Source organism: Sinocyclocheilus grahami, unplaced genomic scaffold, assembly GCF_001515645.1.
Source record: "Sinocyclocheilus grahami isolate Dianchi unplaced genomic scaffold, SAMN03320097.WGS_v1.1 scaffold232.1, whole genome shotgun sequence".
Taxonomy (NCBI): Eukaryota; Metazoa; Chordata; class Actinopteri; order Cypriniformes; family Cyprinidae; genus Sinocyclocheilus; species Sinocyclocheilus grahami.
The window spans coordinates 1,038,526-1,055,887 of record NW_015505411.1 but is presented as its reverse complement, the minus strand read 5'-3'; the positions used below and the strand labels follow the sequence as shown (position 1 = coordinate 1,055,887).

At 38.1% G+C, this 17,362-nt stretch overlaps 2 protein-coding genes across 4 annotated transcripts in view; one reads left to right on the top strand and one right to left on the bottom strand.

Moving 5' to 3' along the window:
- Positions 1-492: 492 nt before the first annotated feature.
- LOC107597458 (CASP8-associated protein 2-like) lies at positions 493-10,687 on the bottom strand. 3 transcript variants are annotated; one of them, XM_016288527.1, is made up of 10 exons: positions 10,477-10,687; positions 10,079-10,136; positions 9,395-9,466; positions 9,146-9,243; positions 8,959-9,033; positions 8,014-8,129; positions 4,972-7,889; positions 964-3,484; positions 751-850; positions 493-668 (listed from the first exon to the last, which is right to left on the bottom strand). In XM_016288527.1, the coding sequence occupies exons 2-10, from the start codon at positions 10,125-10,127 to the stop codon at positions 606-608; spliced, it is 6,012 nt and encodes a 2,003-aa protein (XP_016144013.1). In that variant the 5' UTR covers positions 10,128-10,136; positions 10,477-10,687; the 3' UTR covers positions 493-605. The 3 variants fall into 3 exon arrangements, with proteins under 3 accessions (XP_016144013.1, XP_016144011.1, XP_016144012.1); XM_016288525.1 differs by lacking the exons at positions 8,959-9,033; positions 9,146-9,243; positions 9,395-9,466 and adding exons at positions 8,241-8,315; positions 8,428-8,531; positions 8,674-8,745; XM_016288526.1 differs by lacking the exons at positions 8,959-9,033; positions 9,146-9,243; positions 9,395-9,466; positions 10,079-10,136; positions 10,477-10,687 and adding exons at positions 8,241-8,315; positions 8,428-8,525; positions 8,674-8,705.
- An 849-nt stretch (positions 10,688-11,536) lies between these two features.
- The window catches only part of LOC107597457 (midasin-like), a 59,005-nt gene continuing 53,179 nt past the window's right edge, over positions 11,537-17,362 (top strand). Inside the window, exons 1-10 of the mRNA XM_016288523.1 lie at positions 11,537-11,807; positions 12,648-12,874; positions 13,244-13,468; positions 13,579-13,686; positions 13,796-13,988; positions 14,157-14,366; positions 15,719-15,850; positions 16,296-16,399; positions 16,592-16,706; positions 16,789-16,964. Coding sequence (XP_016144009.1) covers positions 11,712-11,807; positions 12,648-12,874; positions 13,244-13,468; positions 13,579-13,686; positions 13,796-13,988; positions 14,157-14,366; positions 15,719-15,850; positions 16,296-16,399; positions 16,592-16,706; positions 16,789-16,964 — 1,586 coding nt within the window. The 5' untranslated portion in view covers positions 11,537-11,711. The remainder of the gene's footprint in view (positions 11,808-12,647; positions 12,875-13,243; positions 13,469-13,578; positions 13,687-13,795; positions 13,989-14,156; positions 14,367-15,718; positions 15,851-16,295; positions 16,400-16,591; positions 16,707-16,788; positions 16,965-17,362) is intronic.

Genomic DNA, 17,362 nt, shown 5'->3' with positions numbered 1-17,362 from the left:
CATTCACAAAACAAAAGGGGAAAAAATTAAGTGATCTAAACATGAGGCCTATTAGCAGATAAGCATTTAGGTCAAAGATTTAAAAGCATTTGTAGTCTTCAGAGGTAGGTTTCAAAGGCATTGCAAATGCTGCAAGTCAACTTGTAATACAAGTTAGTGATGTCCTTCAAATACTTAATTTGTTTGTTCATTTCATTGCATAAAAATCTTGTCAGCATCAACAAAACCAACTGCAGTACATTTTGCAATCACCGACTTGCCAAAATAAGTAAATTTTATGCACTGAAAATACTATGAACCGTCATTTATCTACTTCGTTATGTATGTTTATGTCCTTGACAGGGATTGTAAAATTCAGAGCATACCACATTGCAAATGTTTCTCTATGTAATAAAATTGTAGCCTAATTGGTGTCTGCTCTTTAGCAATTATACATTTTGGTAATTTGATAACACTGAATTTTAACTAAAGAAGAAAAATAAGCCTCTAAAACAGGTTATACCATTTACTGCAGTTCTATCTTTTGGTAAGTTACAACTCTAAGTGCTTTTTTCGATAGATTTTGATATGTGCATTAGCATCCACTGCCAGTTCTGTCATGTTGTTCAATTCTCCATTTTCTCTTTCTTCTTGAACAGCTTCATCAGTTGAGAGAATCGCTCCTCGATCTGTCAAATAACAGCAATAATTAGTTTACAACAAAGCTGTTTGCTTACTTCATATTTAAAAGAACACAATAATGAAGCATACCTGCTCTGTTGACTTCTTTAACCTTTTTGACAGAGCAGCAAATGTCTTGGGTGAAGTGCCCTTCATTTTAAGCTCAATGAGTATGTCCCGATCTTCATCCCTTTAAAATACATTAGCTTTTTAATTGGTTGCCTTGATTTAATGTGTATTTTTGTACTCAGTTATGCACATTGAATTTCCACTCCTGTTTTGGTATTAATTTTGTCAACTCACCTGGTCCACGTCACCACTACCTCCCCTTTCTTCCTGATTACATTCTTAGCAGACAGGCTGCTAGGGGACCCCTGGGGTACTGCAATTTTGGAGTGTTTTTCTTTGGAGGATTTTGACCTTTTCTTATGCCTAGACTTGGAATGTTTATCTTGAGATTTCTTGACTTTTTGGCGCTTTGCCTTTGGTGCTGATCTGTGCTCCTTGCGTTTCCTTGACACCCTTTCGGATTCAGACTCTGGTGCACTTGAGCTCTGAATGGCGCTCTTTACTTTTCCTGACACCACCTCTGATGTTTCACTCGTTGTTGCACTACTTTCCTCATGCGCGGTAACACATGCTTCTCTGGAAACACGCTCTGCATTGTTGCGGGATAAGTTGTCATCACGAACACCTTCAGATGAGGATTTTTGGCTTGACTGTTGAGCTTCTATTGCTTTATCTGAAATGTGACAGGACTCATTTACTATAGCTAGGATTTTGTTCGATGTCTCTCCAGGTGTGGAACCCAGGTCTTCATGGGTCAGAGTGAGATTAGGCTTGAGAAATGGCTCTTGACATTCGGCTAATTCTGGTGCTGCTTTCCCTTCATTTCGATTACTTTCAAATGGGCCAGATGATGTTCGTCTTATTCGCACGATGAAATGATCATTTGACCTCTCCATTACCACAGCCTGCATTGGTAAATTGGGCTGGAATTGGAAACCAGGTGAATCAGAGGCCTCCCATGTCCTGCTGGGACTCGACCCACAACTAGAGTTGTCAGTGTCCAGAGAAAGGTGTATGTCCTGCTCAGTGGCATCTTCTCCATCAAGAAGAGCGTCTTCACTATAATGGGCACTCAGGACACTGTTTGGGGCAGACAGTGGCTGTCCAGTTCCAGGGTGCAAGAAACTCAAGTGACTATCTGACTTTAGTGGTGAGGGAATGGTAAGGGACACGGCTAGATCTTCTGCCAAGATAGAGTATGATTTCTGAGGTATTACAGTTGACTGAAGTAAAAGCTGGCATGGTTCAGAATTAGAGGGAACTTCTAACAAGCAGCTCTCATCGAGAATGGCTGGGTTTACCAGCATTTTGTTATTCGAAGCAAACTTGTAGGGGGAAATGGAAGGCCAGGATGTGATGAATTTAGATGGGGTTGTCTTATTGGGGGTCATAATCCCAATCAAACTCTCCCCTGGAAGTCCTTCCTTTCGAGGTGTGCTGAGTGGCCAACTTGTATTGTCGCCTATGGGAACACTGGATTCAAGCAAATCAGACCCTTGCAAAAGACACTTGAATATCTCTCCCATTTGAGAGTCGGAGACCAAGTTGAAGGTTAAGCTTGTTGTTTGCTGCTCAGTGAGAATTTCAAAGTCTGACTTATCCTGAATCGATCCATTATGGGAGAGACGTCGGACATAGGAAGAGATTCTAGTCTCAGATCCAGAGGTGCCTTCGTAGACAGACCTTTCAGAGGACGAAGTAGGAAGCTGATGTGATGTTGCCACATTTGCCGGCTGATCATCTTCATTCATGACAGCTTTTATGTTTTTACCCCTGCTCCCAAGGCCCCTGCAAGGGAGATTATTTGGAGGGGCCTCTCTGACAAAACTTCCTGTGTCAACTTTTGACATCTTGGCCCTGTGAAGATGCCCCGATGTGTTAAAAGGTTCTTTTTCCACCACTTCACTTTCAATCTCTTTTCTTTTAAGAGTTGCAATTTTATTTTCATATGATGCATTCTTTGATGGCTCAGATCCACTTTTGAGTGCTGTGTTCAGTTCCTTGAACAGGAATTCAAACTGCCCATCCACAAATGTCCACAACTTCTGCTTGAGGTCTCCAGCTCTTTGCTCAAAGATACGATTGACGATGCCATTCTTGGTAATCTTGCTCATGATAGATGAAATAATTTTATTAAGTCTAACTTTGATGTCATTACCTTGGTAGCACAATTTATCCAAGTCAACAGCATTGATAAATTCTATAAAAGAAGCCTGAGACATATCCACAATACAGCAGAAGGCAGTTTTAGTGACATTTTTCTGAAGCTTCATGTACTTTTTCCTCAACTCAACTCGAATAGATCCTAACATGTCCATAAATCCGTCTATGGTATAGACTGCTGCTTTCAATGATGGGCTGACAGTTTTAAAGCGTCTTTTACTTGAGGTGGGACTGTCGTTAGAAGCAGATGACTTTGAACTCTTGCTTCGCTCTGTATATTTAGCAGGGATGCAAGATTTATTTTGGGACACTCTTTTCCCAACTGCAGATAGCTTTGGACTTGAATCAGTCCCTGAGGTTGATTTGTCCTTTTCTTTTGGAGTAGTCTGTATATACAGAGGTCCCTCTTCTTCACTCTCACTCACTATCTCACCATCCTCTAGCTCATCTTCCTCAGTTCCACTAGCTGAGAGGGCATCTTTTGTCCCTTTGTAGGGCGGAGCTGTGACAGATGAGTCAGGTGATTTATTCTCCTTGTTCATGTCCATATTCACTTCATCCTTATCACAGGCAGTTGTTACAGTTGAGAGATCTTGGGGGAAAAAAACACAAATTAAAATGAGCAAGTTGTACACATATAAACCTGTTGGGACAATTCATGCAAACATGCATTTCAATCAAATGTTTATAAGAAAAATAATGCTATTCAGGACATTATGGGAAGCTTACAATATTAATCAATATTAAACCAAGCCATATTTCCAAAACAAAGCCATATTAAAGCCACAAAGAGTGTGTTAAAAATGTAAATGATTGGATGACCAATAATTTTCTCTTATTAAATTAGGATAAGAGATGCTACTTATTGGACCAAAAGACAGTACACAGAATCTCTTGGATTACAATTTGCAACTAGACGGATGTACTGTTACTTCCTCTACAGTCAAAATACAAAAATCTGGGTGTTCTATTAGATAGCAACTTGTCTTTTGAAAATCATATTTCCCATGTTACAAAAACATAATTCTTTCATCTTAGAAACATCATCTCATCTTTCATCTTATCTGTTTCTGATGCAGAAAAGCTAGTTCATGCATTCATGACCCCTAGACTGGACTATTGTAATGCACTGCTGGGTGGTTGTCCTGCATCTTCAATAAACAAGCTACAGGTAGTCCAAAATGCAGCGGCTAGAGTCCTTACCAGGTCAAGAAAATATGATCATATTACCCCAATTTTACAGTCCCTGCACTGGCTACCTATTATGGTCCGTATCAGTTACAAAATATTATTACTTGCCTATAAGGACCTTAATGGGTTAGCTCCTGCGTACCTAACTAGTCTTCTACCACGCTACAATCCATCACGCTCCCTAAGGTCGCAAAATTCTGGACTTTTGGTAGTACCTAGGATAGCAAAGTCCACTAAAGGAGGTAGAGCTTTTTCGCATTTGGCTCCCAAACTCTGGAATAGCCTTCCTGATAACGTTCGGGATTCAGACACACTGTCTCTGTTTAAATCTAGATTAAAGACACATATCTTTGGCCAAGCATTCAAATAATGCATCTCATAAACTTGTACTGCAGTTATATCTGATCAAATGCACATTATTAATCTTTAGCTTGGGTTAAACAAATCAATTTTGCTTGGTTGGAACAGCAGCTATGCTAATTATGTCTCTATTTGTTTCTCCGTTTTTGTCATGGGATACTAGGATTTACACAAGCTTCAGTCTTGATCTAGAACACCTGAGAAGAGATGATGCCAACCCCTCAGAGGACCTCAGATGATGCCAACCCTGAAACAACATACAGAACTACCAAATTTTGCTATAAGTTTGATTGCATCATATAATAATTGCTGTTAATAGTGTTCATTGTCTGTTTGATTACGTCTTTAATTGATTAAGTCTTTAATTGATTTTCCGTACATTTCTGTCATATGTACATTAACTGACAGTCACCACTGATAAGCTATCACTAAATATTGTAGAAACTTAATTTGCAACGATTTGTATCGTGAAAAGCGCTATACAAATAAACTTGAATTGAATATTTTTGACGAAAAAGAAACATGTACCTTTGTTAAGACTTTTGACATGTGGTTGCTTCTCAGCACGCTGAGGCTGTACTTTCTTCACCTGACGGACTGGGCTTGTAAGAGGGCTGATGGGCTCTGGAATAACTTTGATGTTCCTAAGAGTAAGCATCATGGAGTCTTCATCAGGGCAAAACAAAACCGGGTTTGATGACTTTGTGTTCTGTTCCTCTTTCTCTGTGGAATCTGGCTCTGAGAAACCAGATTGTGAAGATGACATGGTCTTCTCTCCAACAGTGGTGCTATCATTTGGAGCTGTATTGTTTTCACCCCATAATGGACTTTGATGGGATTTTTCAGACAATTTCAGATTTTCATACGAGTGCGGTGTTTCAATCATTTTTGAATTTTCAATTGCTTCCTCTGCTCCCTTACTGTCCTGTTCTGAAGTATCCACTCGTTCAAAATCACAAATAACTTTGCTTGGCTCATAAAAATCTGCAGTAATTGTGCTAGAGGAAACTTCCATGTTGACAGAACTATCAGAAATCGTAGAAGAATTAATCTTAGGAATACTTTGTGCCTTGTCTGAGGATGACACATCATCTTGACATATCCCATTTGATCCTGGTGGTAAATCCTGAGACTTGATCTGAGGACTGCTTTGGATTTCCACAGATACATTGGTAAAAGGATCTTGTTGCTGATAACCTTCAACTATTGAATCTGGAATATTATCTGAAACTGCCGCTTCTGAAGTTTTAGTAGGCAAAGTATTAGAGACAACAGAATTATCCATAATTCCCGGGGAGTCTTCAGTGCCGTTATGACAGGCACGATTTGGAGATTCTCTTGTAAGGGTTAATTTTGATAATGAATCTTTGTCTAACACATTGGATTCTGAAATCTTGGTCTTTTTCTCCTCTGCGCTTTTAACAATGGCTGGCACTTTGTCCACAGCCTCTTGACTTTTGGTGGCATTCTCTTCTTGTACATCTATATCGGTTTGTTCACCTGAGGGCTTCTCGGAGACTACAGCTGTGAAAAGATCAACAACTTGTCCAGACTGTTTGCAAGAACTGGTAAGGTCTTCTTTTTTACCTGGAGCTGTGGGCACAGGGTCCTCATCCTCTTGCTCAACATTGTCCTGGCTGTCCTTTAATTCATCTATGACAAAGAACTCCTCCCCAGGATCAGATAATCTGCTGTTTTCAGGTTGGGCATTTTCAGATGTTGCTCCACTGGCTTCTCTGGGATCAGAGGACTGCTTTTGTTTTTTTAGAGGCGATAGGGTAAGATTCAGTGTTTCCATGAAACTCAGTTTTCTGTTCGGACTATTATCCTCAGTTGTTTTGCAGGGATTGCTGCTGACAGCTACCATTGATGGTGACTCAGTTTCAAGGTGTCTGTCTTGCTCATTCTTACTATCTTGACCTTTTCCGACAACATTGTGCTTTTTAGGAGAGTTCTTTCTATTATCTTTGGTAAGAGCAATTTTTGATGCTCTATGCTTATGTACCCTATGCTCCAAATGTCCACCTTTTTTTCTTTCTCTGTCCTTGTCTATACCCTTGTCTCCAAAACAATTCTTATCAGAATTTCCATTTTTGACAGGGCATTTTAAATCCTCCATCTTTCTAGCTTTATCATAGCTGTGAGACCCTTTGCTTTTTGATGATTTCTCCTTATAAACATCCTTGCGTTGAAGATCACATTTGGGAGAAGAAAAAGCTTGCTCACAAGCATCAACTTGTTTCTTAGATCTTTTATCTTCAGCTTTATTATCCATTTCCCACACACTCCTTCGCTCATACTCCTTTCTACTGTCTGATCTGTTGCTTCTTTCTTTACTACTACTGCTGCTGCTACCCTCATTTATTTTACTCCTGTCACTTTCCTTCGGCCTCTTTTGCTCATGGTCTCTGCTTCTTTCAGTTCTGCTGCTCCTCCTTTCTGCACTGGAACTTTTCTCCTTTTTCCTTTCATGGCCACTTGCATCTCTTTTCTTCCCTTTGTGGTTTTGGGAATGGCTTGCTTCATCCACCACAGTACAAGTTGTGCAGCTCAAGCCAGAGGGTTTTGTTTCTCTGCTAGTTCTGTCTGCATTTTGATTATGCATGTGCCCTTGAGTCCGTTTCTCTACATCTGCCGCTGTCTTAACTGAACTTTTGGATGACTGGGAAGAGACAGATGGTGAGGCTTTGTGTGACTGCGAGGAAGGGCTTTTCGACTGTTCTGAACTTTTAAGAATGACTGGAACCTCAGGCTGCTGATTCCTGTTTTCATTGGACACAGAACTATCTTTTATGAGCTCCTTTTCAGTTCTTCCTGACTTGCTGTTCACTCTTCTCTGAGACTTTTGTGACACATTCTTATCCTTCGAGTTACACTCCTTGTCCCGGCTTGTACATTTTTGTGTTTTTTCTAGCTTGTCTGCTTGTTTTGATGGACTGTTCTTATTGTCCTTCAAACTACAATCAGTAGTTGTATCGGAAACTCTCAGTGCAGAGTCATTCGTTTTGAGAGCATTTGAGACATCTGCCACTGTCGATGTGGTGGGATTTTTTACAATCCCTGATGTTCTGTTAGGATGAACAGGTGCGTACACCTGCTCTGGTTGAACAGTGAGGGTCTGAGAACAGTGAATAGTTTTACTGTCAGATTTAGCAGCCAATTTATTCTGGCACTGCAGAGGACTATCAAGATCAGTTCTAGGGCATCTCTGGAGCACTTCAAATGGTTGTGGTGCTGTAGTTGACGTTGTTGGTGGATATGTACAGTGATCCGACACAGAGTTTCTACCTTTGTGCTGATTTACTTCATTCAAAATATTATCTTGTCTAGAACCTTGTGATTTCAAAACAGAACTTGTAGAATTGTTCAAACTGGGCCTTGTGTTTGCCGGACCACTTTCCATTTGAGATCGACGAACATTTTGACCATAACTTCCTCGACCAGACCTGTGATGACAACACACAAAAACAGGGAAGTGAGTTTTATATGAAACAATCCAATCCTGACACAAGCCAGGTTTTGCACCAAACATCTGTTTGCTGATCTTAGAACCAGAGCTGGAGTTTTTACCTATTACTGAGTCTGCTAATTTCCTCATCCTTACGCACAATCTCCATTCTAGCCGTCTTGATGAGAGAACAAATGTTCTTCTTCAGGAGTATGTTTTCACTGTTCAAACTGGAATTCTTTAAATATAAAAAGTGCAAAAAACTGTTTATTCCAAGATTATAACTAATTTGTGGTGGTATTTATTCAGCATCAATGTATAACAGAACAACCATTAAAAGGAAACACACCTTTGTCTGCAGTAGCTGTAACTGTGAGAACAGTTCCTTAACTTGCTTTTGTGCTTCATCAAATTTTTGCTTTAACTGTAATAAAAGATAAATACAACATAACTTTTCTGTCCATTTCTTCACTTTTAAATGCAAAACCAAAACAATAGCATGCCATGCAACCATATTCAAAGCTCAAGTCACATACCTCATTATAGGTTGCTTCCTTTTCTTCTTGTTCTTCCCTGATAATGTCCTCATATATATCCATTGATTCCATTGTGTGTGGGGAAAGGAGTGGGTTGACTTTACCTAATTAAAAAAAAGGACACTACAATAATTACTATATATTAAAGTTTTATCCTGCTATTTCTCTGATACACATACATCAACAAATTACTTTCAATAAAAACTATGTGCTGTAACCAATTCAAGACTCATTAATGAAACCCACCTCTGTGCCCATCAATCTTAGGGCTGTTTTCCAGGCCAGAGTATACCGAATCCTCAATGTGATGCAGAGCACCTGTAACAAACACTGATATGTCATAATGCAACAACAACTCCAGCATATACACTTGCCCAATACATATAGATTATGTTTTCAGAGCTTTGAAAGCCTTGAACCAGTTAAGACAAAAGATTGGGGAATAGAACAAAAGAGGTAAATAAAACAGCATTATCTTGATTAAATCACATACAGATCAAATTACAGAACAACCATTAAAAGGAAACACACCTTTGTCTGCAGTAGCTGTAACTGTGAGAACAGTTCCTTAACTTGCTTTTGTGCTTCATCAAATTTTTGCTTTAACTGTAATAAAAGATAAATACAACATAACTTTTCTGTCCATTTCTTCACTTTTAAATGCAAAACCAAAACAATAGCATGCCATGCAACCATATTCAAAGCTCAAGTCACATACCTCATTATAGGTTGCTTCCTTTTCTTCTTGTTCTTCCCTGATAATGTCCTCATATATATCCATTGATTCCATTGTGTGTGGGGAAAGGAGTGGGTTGACTTTACCTAATTTAAAAAAAAAAGGACACTACAATAATTACTATATATTAAAGTTTTATCCTGCTATTTCTCTGATACACATACATCAACAAATTACTTTCAATAAAAACTATGTGCTGTAATCAATTCAAGACTCATTAATGAAACCCACCTCTGTGCCCATCAATCTTAGGGCTGTTTTCCAGGCCAGAGTATACCGAGTCCTCAATGTGATGCAGAGCACCTGTAACAAACACAAACACTGATATGTCATAATGCAACAACAACTCCAGCATATACACTTGCCCAATACATATAGATTATGTTTTCAGAGCTTTGAAAGCCTTGAACCAGTTAAGACAAAAGATTGGGGAATAGAACAAAAGAGGTAAATAAAACAGCATTATCTTGATTAAATCACATACAGATCAAATTACACACGATAAGCGAATATCAGATGGCACACTCCGGTGTGCTAAATGTAACCAGGCATTAATGTGATCATTGGCGACCTCAATTTCAAGTGCAGCTGTTGTGATGCTCATGCATCTCATGCATTTATCTACATTTGGTTGATTCTGCATGACTTGCCTTTGATCTCATGAAACTGTTGAGGAATTATTGAAGAAAGCTGAATATCTGCTAGAATAATAATGTGTTCTTTTTAAAAGCATTTCTTGTGGATTACTTTTAAAATCAACTTACAGTATAAAATAGTGATAAAGGCTTAAGTAAATACTAGATAATAACGTTAGGTGCAATACAGTAACACTCTACTGATCCTACCTGAACACTGCATGTTAACAATGTGAAAATAAAGAAACGTCTGTTGCACGGGAGAGAAAGGCTGTCTTACCAAAAGGCTTGTCATCAAGATCTCCATAAAGTTCATCCATTAAATCCATTTGAGTCAGCTACCGAAAGATAATAAATAGCACAGTAAGTTCCTGAAAACAGTGAAATACCAGCAGCAGTGGGCATGTGTCAGTTCAACTTCACCACTTCCTGCCATGTAGTGAAGAAACACCGTACTCAAATAGTCACTTAAACCTGATACTAAAAGAACAAAAGAATCAACTTAATATTAAGCTGGAGAAGAATTAAACCACCCAACAATTCCACTATAATTCTTACACAAACGACGCTTGTGCTATCGTGGATTTGCACAAACTCCGACGAATTAAAGCGACCAAAATACATTATTCCTATAGTATGTTCACAAAGTGAAATCAAAGGACAGTATATGAACAATACCTGTGAGCTAACGACAACAGGCGGATATATAACTGTAAGATGAGCCAAACACCACAGAGCGGACTTCAGGATCTGACACCCATGCTAATACGCGGGTAACTTATAATGACATGTACAGTTAATGAGCAATTCCCAATGTTCTTGTAGACAGCGTTTTAAAATGTTCTCCTAGCATACTTCCACCAGCTCCGCGCCAACCCTTCACCACACACGTTCGCCAAACAGGAAGTGACATCATTTTCCCGCGGTCTCTTCTCTTCTAAAAGAATGTCATTAAATTACGTTTAAGATTGCCTATTAAAAACAGTAAAAAATAATGAAATATTTATAATGTTAAGATTTATTTTCTTAGCTACATTTCACATTCCTATGCAATTGCTCGCATATTTCTAGACTTTTAAATACACATAATCTAGTTTTGGTACTTGTATGGATATGCTATAACACCGTTTTCGATTGCTCAATTTTTCAGTACTGGTATGCTGTGTTTATTGTATTTTATATGTATGTGTATGTCGTTTCTTCTGGGGATTTATAAATGACAATATGAGACGATTTTTAAAACCTTTTTTACGTTTCAGTCGAATTGATTAATTTGATTCTAGCAGTGCATATTATTCTAAAATGATGTAGCAGAAAATAATTTGATCATCATAGTTTATTGCTGGCCAAGTATTTCTACAGATTGCAACCATTTTAAAGCTTAAATCCAAGTACTGTTAAGAAAACATCCTCCAGAGCTTGTGTCATTGCCAAAGATTACCTACACTTAACTCATTGACAAAAACGTATCTGGGCCTCATAAATGTGATTAATGTAATGTACAGCTCTGTGAATTGACCAAATATGCTAAAGTCTATACACGTTTTGAGGAGCAGCTGTGACACACACTGAATAGTGCAGTCAATGAACAAAAACATATTCGTTACATGTTTAAGCGTTTCTTGCTAAACATTTAACAAAAACAAATCGACAGCATGTTTTGTAGCACAGGGAGCGTGAGCTCTCAGCGCCGCAACGCAGTCGAATGACCCGGAAGTGCTCTTCAATTACTCACATGTGGACAGGGATTTTAATACCGACGGGAACGTGCTCGCTGTGTTGTGACACAACCTAGACAGCCAAGCGAGTGATAAATCTTATGGTTCCCATCACGTAGAATACTTGGAATATTAAAGCCTTGAGCAGCCGCAGAGGCATCGTCGGAAATCCCTATATTCACGACAAATGATAGAATGGAAAACCTGGAGTTGAGCCTGACATCTCTAGGTGCAATCTCAAGACATATCGATAAAAGTCACAACGAACTCAGCAAGTATCTCACAAAACAGGTAAGTCAGCATGATCTGAGCACTTTGTAAGACCGTTATAAGAGGCTTTCATCTGTTTAGCACATGCGGAGTACAGCGTGTGTGTCACACCACACTGTCCCACGTTTCTGTAGTTCACATGCTGCTCATTGGTGCTTTATACAGAGGTTATGGCTTCAATTCATTCGTTTCAATAATAACTGTCATTTAAGTGTTCTGCATATTAGTCTATTTGGGAATCCAGTCCTGTTTTGTGTGTTTGATGTTTTATTTTGGTCCTGTTGCAACATAGTTTCAGTAGTTTGGGTTGTTGAAAAATGCAATCAGTGTTTAATATTTTGACTGATATACAATGTACAATATAAAAGAGACACGGTTTACTTTTGCAGTCATGACCATTATTCACTGAAACTGGTGTGAATGTGAACCAGTTTATAAAAAACGTACTGGAATATCTATCATACTTCGGAACCAATCCAAAAGTATCCATTTTTTAAAATCCACATTTTCTAATAGGAGTCCAACATAAAACACAACAAAATGAGATTTTGTATCACATAGGTTTGTGATGACTGCTAATGGTATAAAATATTCCTGTAAGACAAAAAATATAGCGGAAATATTCCAGGATTTTAATACACCTACAACTTGTCCTGTGATCATCATCATTAATAATAAAATTTGTAATAGACATTATTTCAATAAGAACAATTGAGATCTAATATCCAAATACGACTCAATGAATTAACGATAATGAAATAAAGTATATATTCAGCAGGATATTATTATTATTATTATTATTATCATTATATTGTATTATTTATTTATTGTTTTGACTGGCATACATTTTTTTGCTTGTAGATATGGAGTCAGCAGGACAGGCAGTGTATACTGGAATGTCTTGTGCAGCTCCTGTTGGTGAAGGAATACACTCTCCTCATTGCTCGTCACTTACGGCCACTGGTCCTGGACCTGTTGGAGAGGAATGCTGAGAGGATCAAAGTAGACGTCAGGCTGAATCATGACCTCCATGAGCGCTTGTGTGTGGCTCTAAGCAAACTTCTCAACATCAGTCCAGATGCTCAAGCGTAAGTAACCAATTTAGGATTTCATGTAAAATATATTCGCAAGAGGTTTCCCATAGTCTTGGAAAACCTGGAAATATCAGTTCATTTTAAAACATGGAAAATGGATATACAGTTGGAAAAGTTATGGAAGATCCTCGTGTGTATTTATCTGTTTGTGAGCAAATCTTTTGAGTCAATAAATCTGTCAAATCAATTCAGTCGTTGGCAATTTGGTCTGAATTTGAATGATTTTAAAAACATAAATCATTTTTAAAGGTCATGGAAATTTGTTAGTCAAAAAGTGTTGGAACCCTGACACAGGTTATGTTATTACCACTTCAGAACAAATGTCCAATATGTCATGATCAGATTTGAATTGTTTTCTCACAGGTTTGCAGCGAGGTATTTTAGCAGCTCTCCCCCAGTATTTCAGAGGCTCTTCTTCACCAGCGAAGAGGCTGCCTCCATCCAGTATGGGCCCAGAAGGATGAAATTACGGGACCTGATGGGGGCCACCCTCCGTTTTCTCCAAAGCGATTGTGAGAAGTTCCGTGTCCTGTGGGACTGGAGTGCCTGTGTTTCACAGCTTCTCACCAGTGACGTCATGGTCAGAAGGTATTGCTAATTTGTAGATCAGACACAGCTCAGAAATTCACCAGAACTTTTCATAATATCCTCAAACTATATCTTTGCACTTTCTATTTCTTTTTGCTGTGTTTTTTAAGCTACACTGCCCAGTGCCTTGCCCTGGTATCCCACATGACAGATAACCAGAAAACAATATTTTTGAGGAAGGTGCTTTCGAGTGAAGAGATTCTGCATCTGAAAATGAAGTAAGTTTCATTATCTTTTATTTTATGGTGATTTTTATCACCTTGTATTAATTGTTCAGAATTTAGTCAATAGTATTAACTCACAAACAAGTAATACTATTGTTTGTAGGTCACTTGAGGAGACACAGCAGCTGGAAGTAGAAAAAGCTCTGGTTTTGGCCAATCAGGGCTCAGCAATATGGCGGAAAGAGAGGGTAAATAAGGTCACCCGTGGTCAAGTGGTGACAGAAGACCTGACGCGGAGCGTTACTGTGGTGTGTGGGGTGATTCTACCTAGACAGACCCCTCGACAGGATGAACAGGCAAGACAAAAATACAAAAACAGAATATTAAGCTTATTAAAAAAAGCCAGATTTAATATAACTAGTATAAATATAAAATCAGTTGTATTTTTTCCCAATACCTCTATTAGTGTAATTTGGGAGAATGAGCATGTATTGTAATGTCACTAATTCTTCTGTAATTCTCAGACAAATTTAAGCAGTTTGGTGCTAGTGGATTCAACCTGTCAAAATCTTCGGCGACTTGCCATGGCTGTGGCATCCCAGAAGCCTATTCTTTTGGAAGGGCCAATTGGATGTGGAAAAACTGCTCTTGTTGAATATCTTGCTGCTGTCACTGGGCATGTTAAAGCCCCTGATATCCTTAAAGTTCAGCTTGGAGATCAGACCGACAGTAAGGTGAGATTTGCTTGACTTTTAAAATATTCTAGTATTCTTTCCATTTGTTTTCATTTTGCTGCTCATAGCTTTACCATACTTTCAGTTTATCTGCTGTTGAAGGGATAGTTCACCCAAAAATGAAAATTACCCCATGATTTACTCACCCTCAAGCCATCCAAAACCAGTCTTAAGTTGCTGGGGTATATTTGTAGCAATAGCCAAAAATACATTGTATGGGTCAAAATTATTGATTTTTCTTTTATGCCAAAAATCATTAGGATATTAAGTAAAGATCATGTTCCATGAAGATATTTTGTAAATTTCCTATTGTAAATATATCAAAACATAATTTTTGATTAGTAATATGCATTGCTAAGAACTTCATTTGGACAAATTTAAAGGTGATTTTCTCAATATTTGTATTTTTTTTGCACCCTCAGATTCCAGATTTTCAAATAGTTGAATCTCTGCCAAATATTGTCCTATCCTAACAACCATACATCAATGGAAAGCTTATTTATTCAGCTTTCGGATGATGTATAAATCTCAATTTCGAAAAATTGATCCTTATGACTGGTTTTGTGGTCCACTTTCTTCTTTCAGACGAATACAACCGGAGTTTTATTTAAAAATGTCCTGTCTCTTCCAAGCTTTATAATGGCAGTGAATGGGTGTTATTATTCAGTAGTCCAATAGAAGTCCAATAAACTGCGTCCATCCATCATAAAAAGTGCCCCACACAGCCCTGGGGGTTAATAAAGGCATCCTGAAGCGAGAAACAATGTGTTTTTGAAAGAAAAATATAAATTTTTAGAACTTTATAAAAAGTAATCTCTAGCTTCCGCTAACTGTTGTACGCGCGTTCACAATAGAAGGCCGTTCCTGCAGATGACGTAGGACGTATGGATATTTTTCTTTAAAAAATGCATTGATTTGCTTCAGGAGGCCTTTATTCACCCCCCAGAGCCGTGTGGGACACTTTTTTATGATGGATTTATGCACTTTATTGGACTACTTTTGGACTATTGAAAAATAACACCCATTCACTGCCATTATAAAGTTTGGAAGAGCCAGGACATTTTTTATATAACTGATTGGATTTGTCTGAAAGAAAAATGTCAACAATTCTGTGTTTTTCTGTCAATATGGGGTGCTGTGTGTACATTAATGAGGAAAAAAAATTAACTTAAATGATTTTAGCAAATGGCTGCAATATAACAAAGAGTGAAAAATTTAAGGGGGTCTGAATACTTTCCGTACCCACTGTATACACTTTTATTAATATTGCCTTGAGGGTGAGTAAATCACAGTAATTTTCATTTTTGGGTGAACTATCCCTTTAAGCACTTTCATGCCATTGTTTTCTGTAGATGTTGCTGGGTATGTACCGCTGCACAGATATTCCTGGAAAGTTTGTGTGGCAGCCAGGATCCCTGACCCAAGCAGTCTCAAAAGGTTACTGGATTCTGCTGGAGGACATTGATCACGCTCCTTTGGACGTGGTGGGTGGCAAATGCACAAAAACATGGAAAACATACAATCTTTTATAGAAATGTTTCTGTTATAATGAGTTGTTGCAGATTTGCATTCATTAGAGCTGTGTTTGCATTTACAATACTTTTGATGAAGTTTAAGAAATATAGCATGTGTTGCATTTACACACTGCATGAGCTTGTAGCAGTGCACAGTTACACAGAATTATAGTATAGAATTACACTCTGTAAGTGACAAAAAAACAGAATTATTGTTATCAGTAAAATTGTCATTGTATTTTGATTGTATTAACTTTATATAAATGGTCAAATTGTGACTTTGTAAATACACTATGTAAATATATATAAATAAAACTATTTATTCTTTTGATACATGGTTTGGTCTGCTGGTAAATGGTATGGTTTAGAAGATAAAGCAATATTTAATCATGCTCTTGTTGTTCTTTTTCTATAGATATCGGTCCTGCTTCCTCTCATGGAGAACAAGAAATTGACTATTCCAGGACGTGAGGATTGTATTCAGATGGCCCCATCATTCCAGTTTTTTGCAACACGAAGGTAAGACCTTTTATACACATACACATACACACACACACACACTGCCAGCCAAAAGTTTGGAATAATTTATTCCTGTGATGCCAAAGCAGACTTTTCAGCAGCCATTACTCCAGTCTTCAATATGCTGATAAGAAATATTCTAAACTACACTTTTTACATCAGTTTAATAATGATTAAAATCATTATTTTTAGGACATTTTACAGTGGAGGAGCCTGGCATCGACCGCAGGGTTCACATGCTGCACTTCTGGACAAATACTGGAGTAAACTGCAGATCGGCAACATGAGCCGAGAGGAACTTAAACAGGCAAGCTGTCCCCTAATGCCGAAATAGATTTTGTGTGGGTCCTGATAACATTTTTCATCTCTCATATTGTTTCCTTGTTCAGGTCCTAATGAAGAGGTACCCTAACCTGGCAGTTGTGGTAGAGCGTCTTTTGGACATATACTGCCAGCTAACAGGAGACAGACATCAAACCAGCTCCAGTCCACAGGGACCTAGTGCAGCCCAAAACATATCCGATGAACACATCACATCACTGGAAGGCAGAGGCCTCTCACTGAGGTAACACTTTTCATTACATGAGAAAATATTCAAAATCATTGTTGCCTAATTATAAAAAGTATGAAAAATAAAAAAATATGCAATAATTAATAACGTAATGATATAATATGCTGATACAAAGTTATGTACGTCAGGGTGCCAGACCATTTCATGCTTATTTGAACCTTCTCTAAATCATCAGGTCAGATTTGTATTTGTGCAGTTTCTTTTAAATGCCTGTGGGCATTTACGAATATCTCTGCATCGAGAAATGACACAATAGACTTATCAATAAATGATGAGTGTCATTTAGGACCTCACCATGTAACAAACAGTTCAACTAAAGCAGTGACGCTACAATAAAACCCTTACACCAGTGTTGCATTAGAGCAGAGTTGTGATGTATCAGTCCATCCATT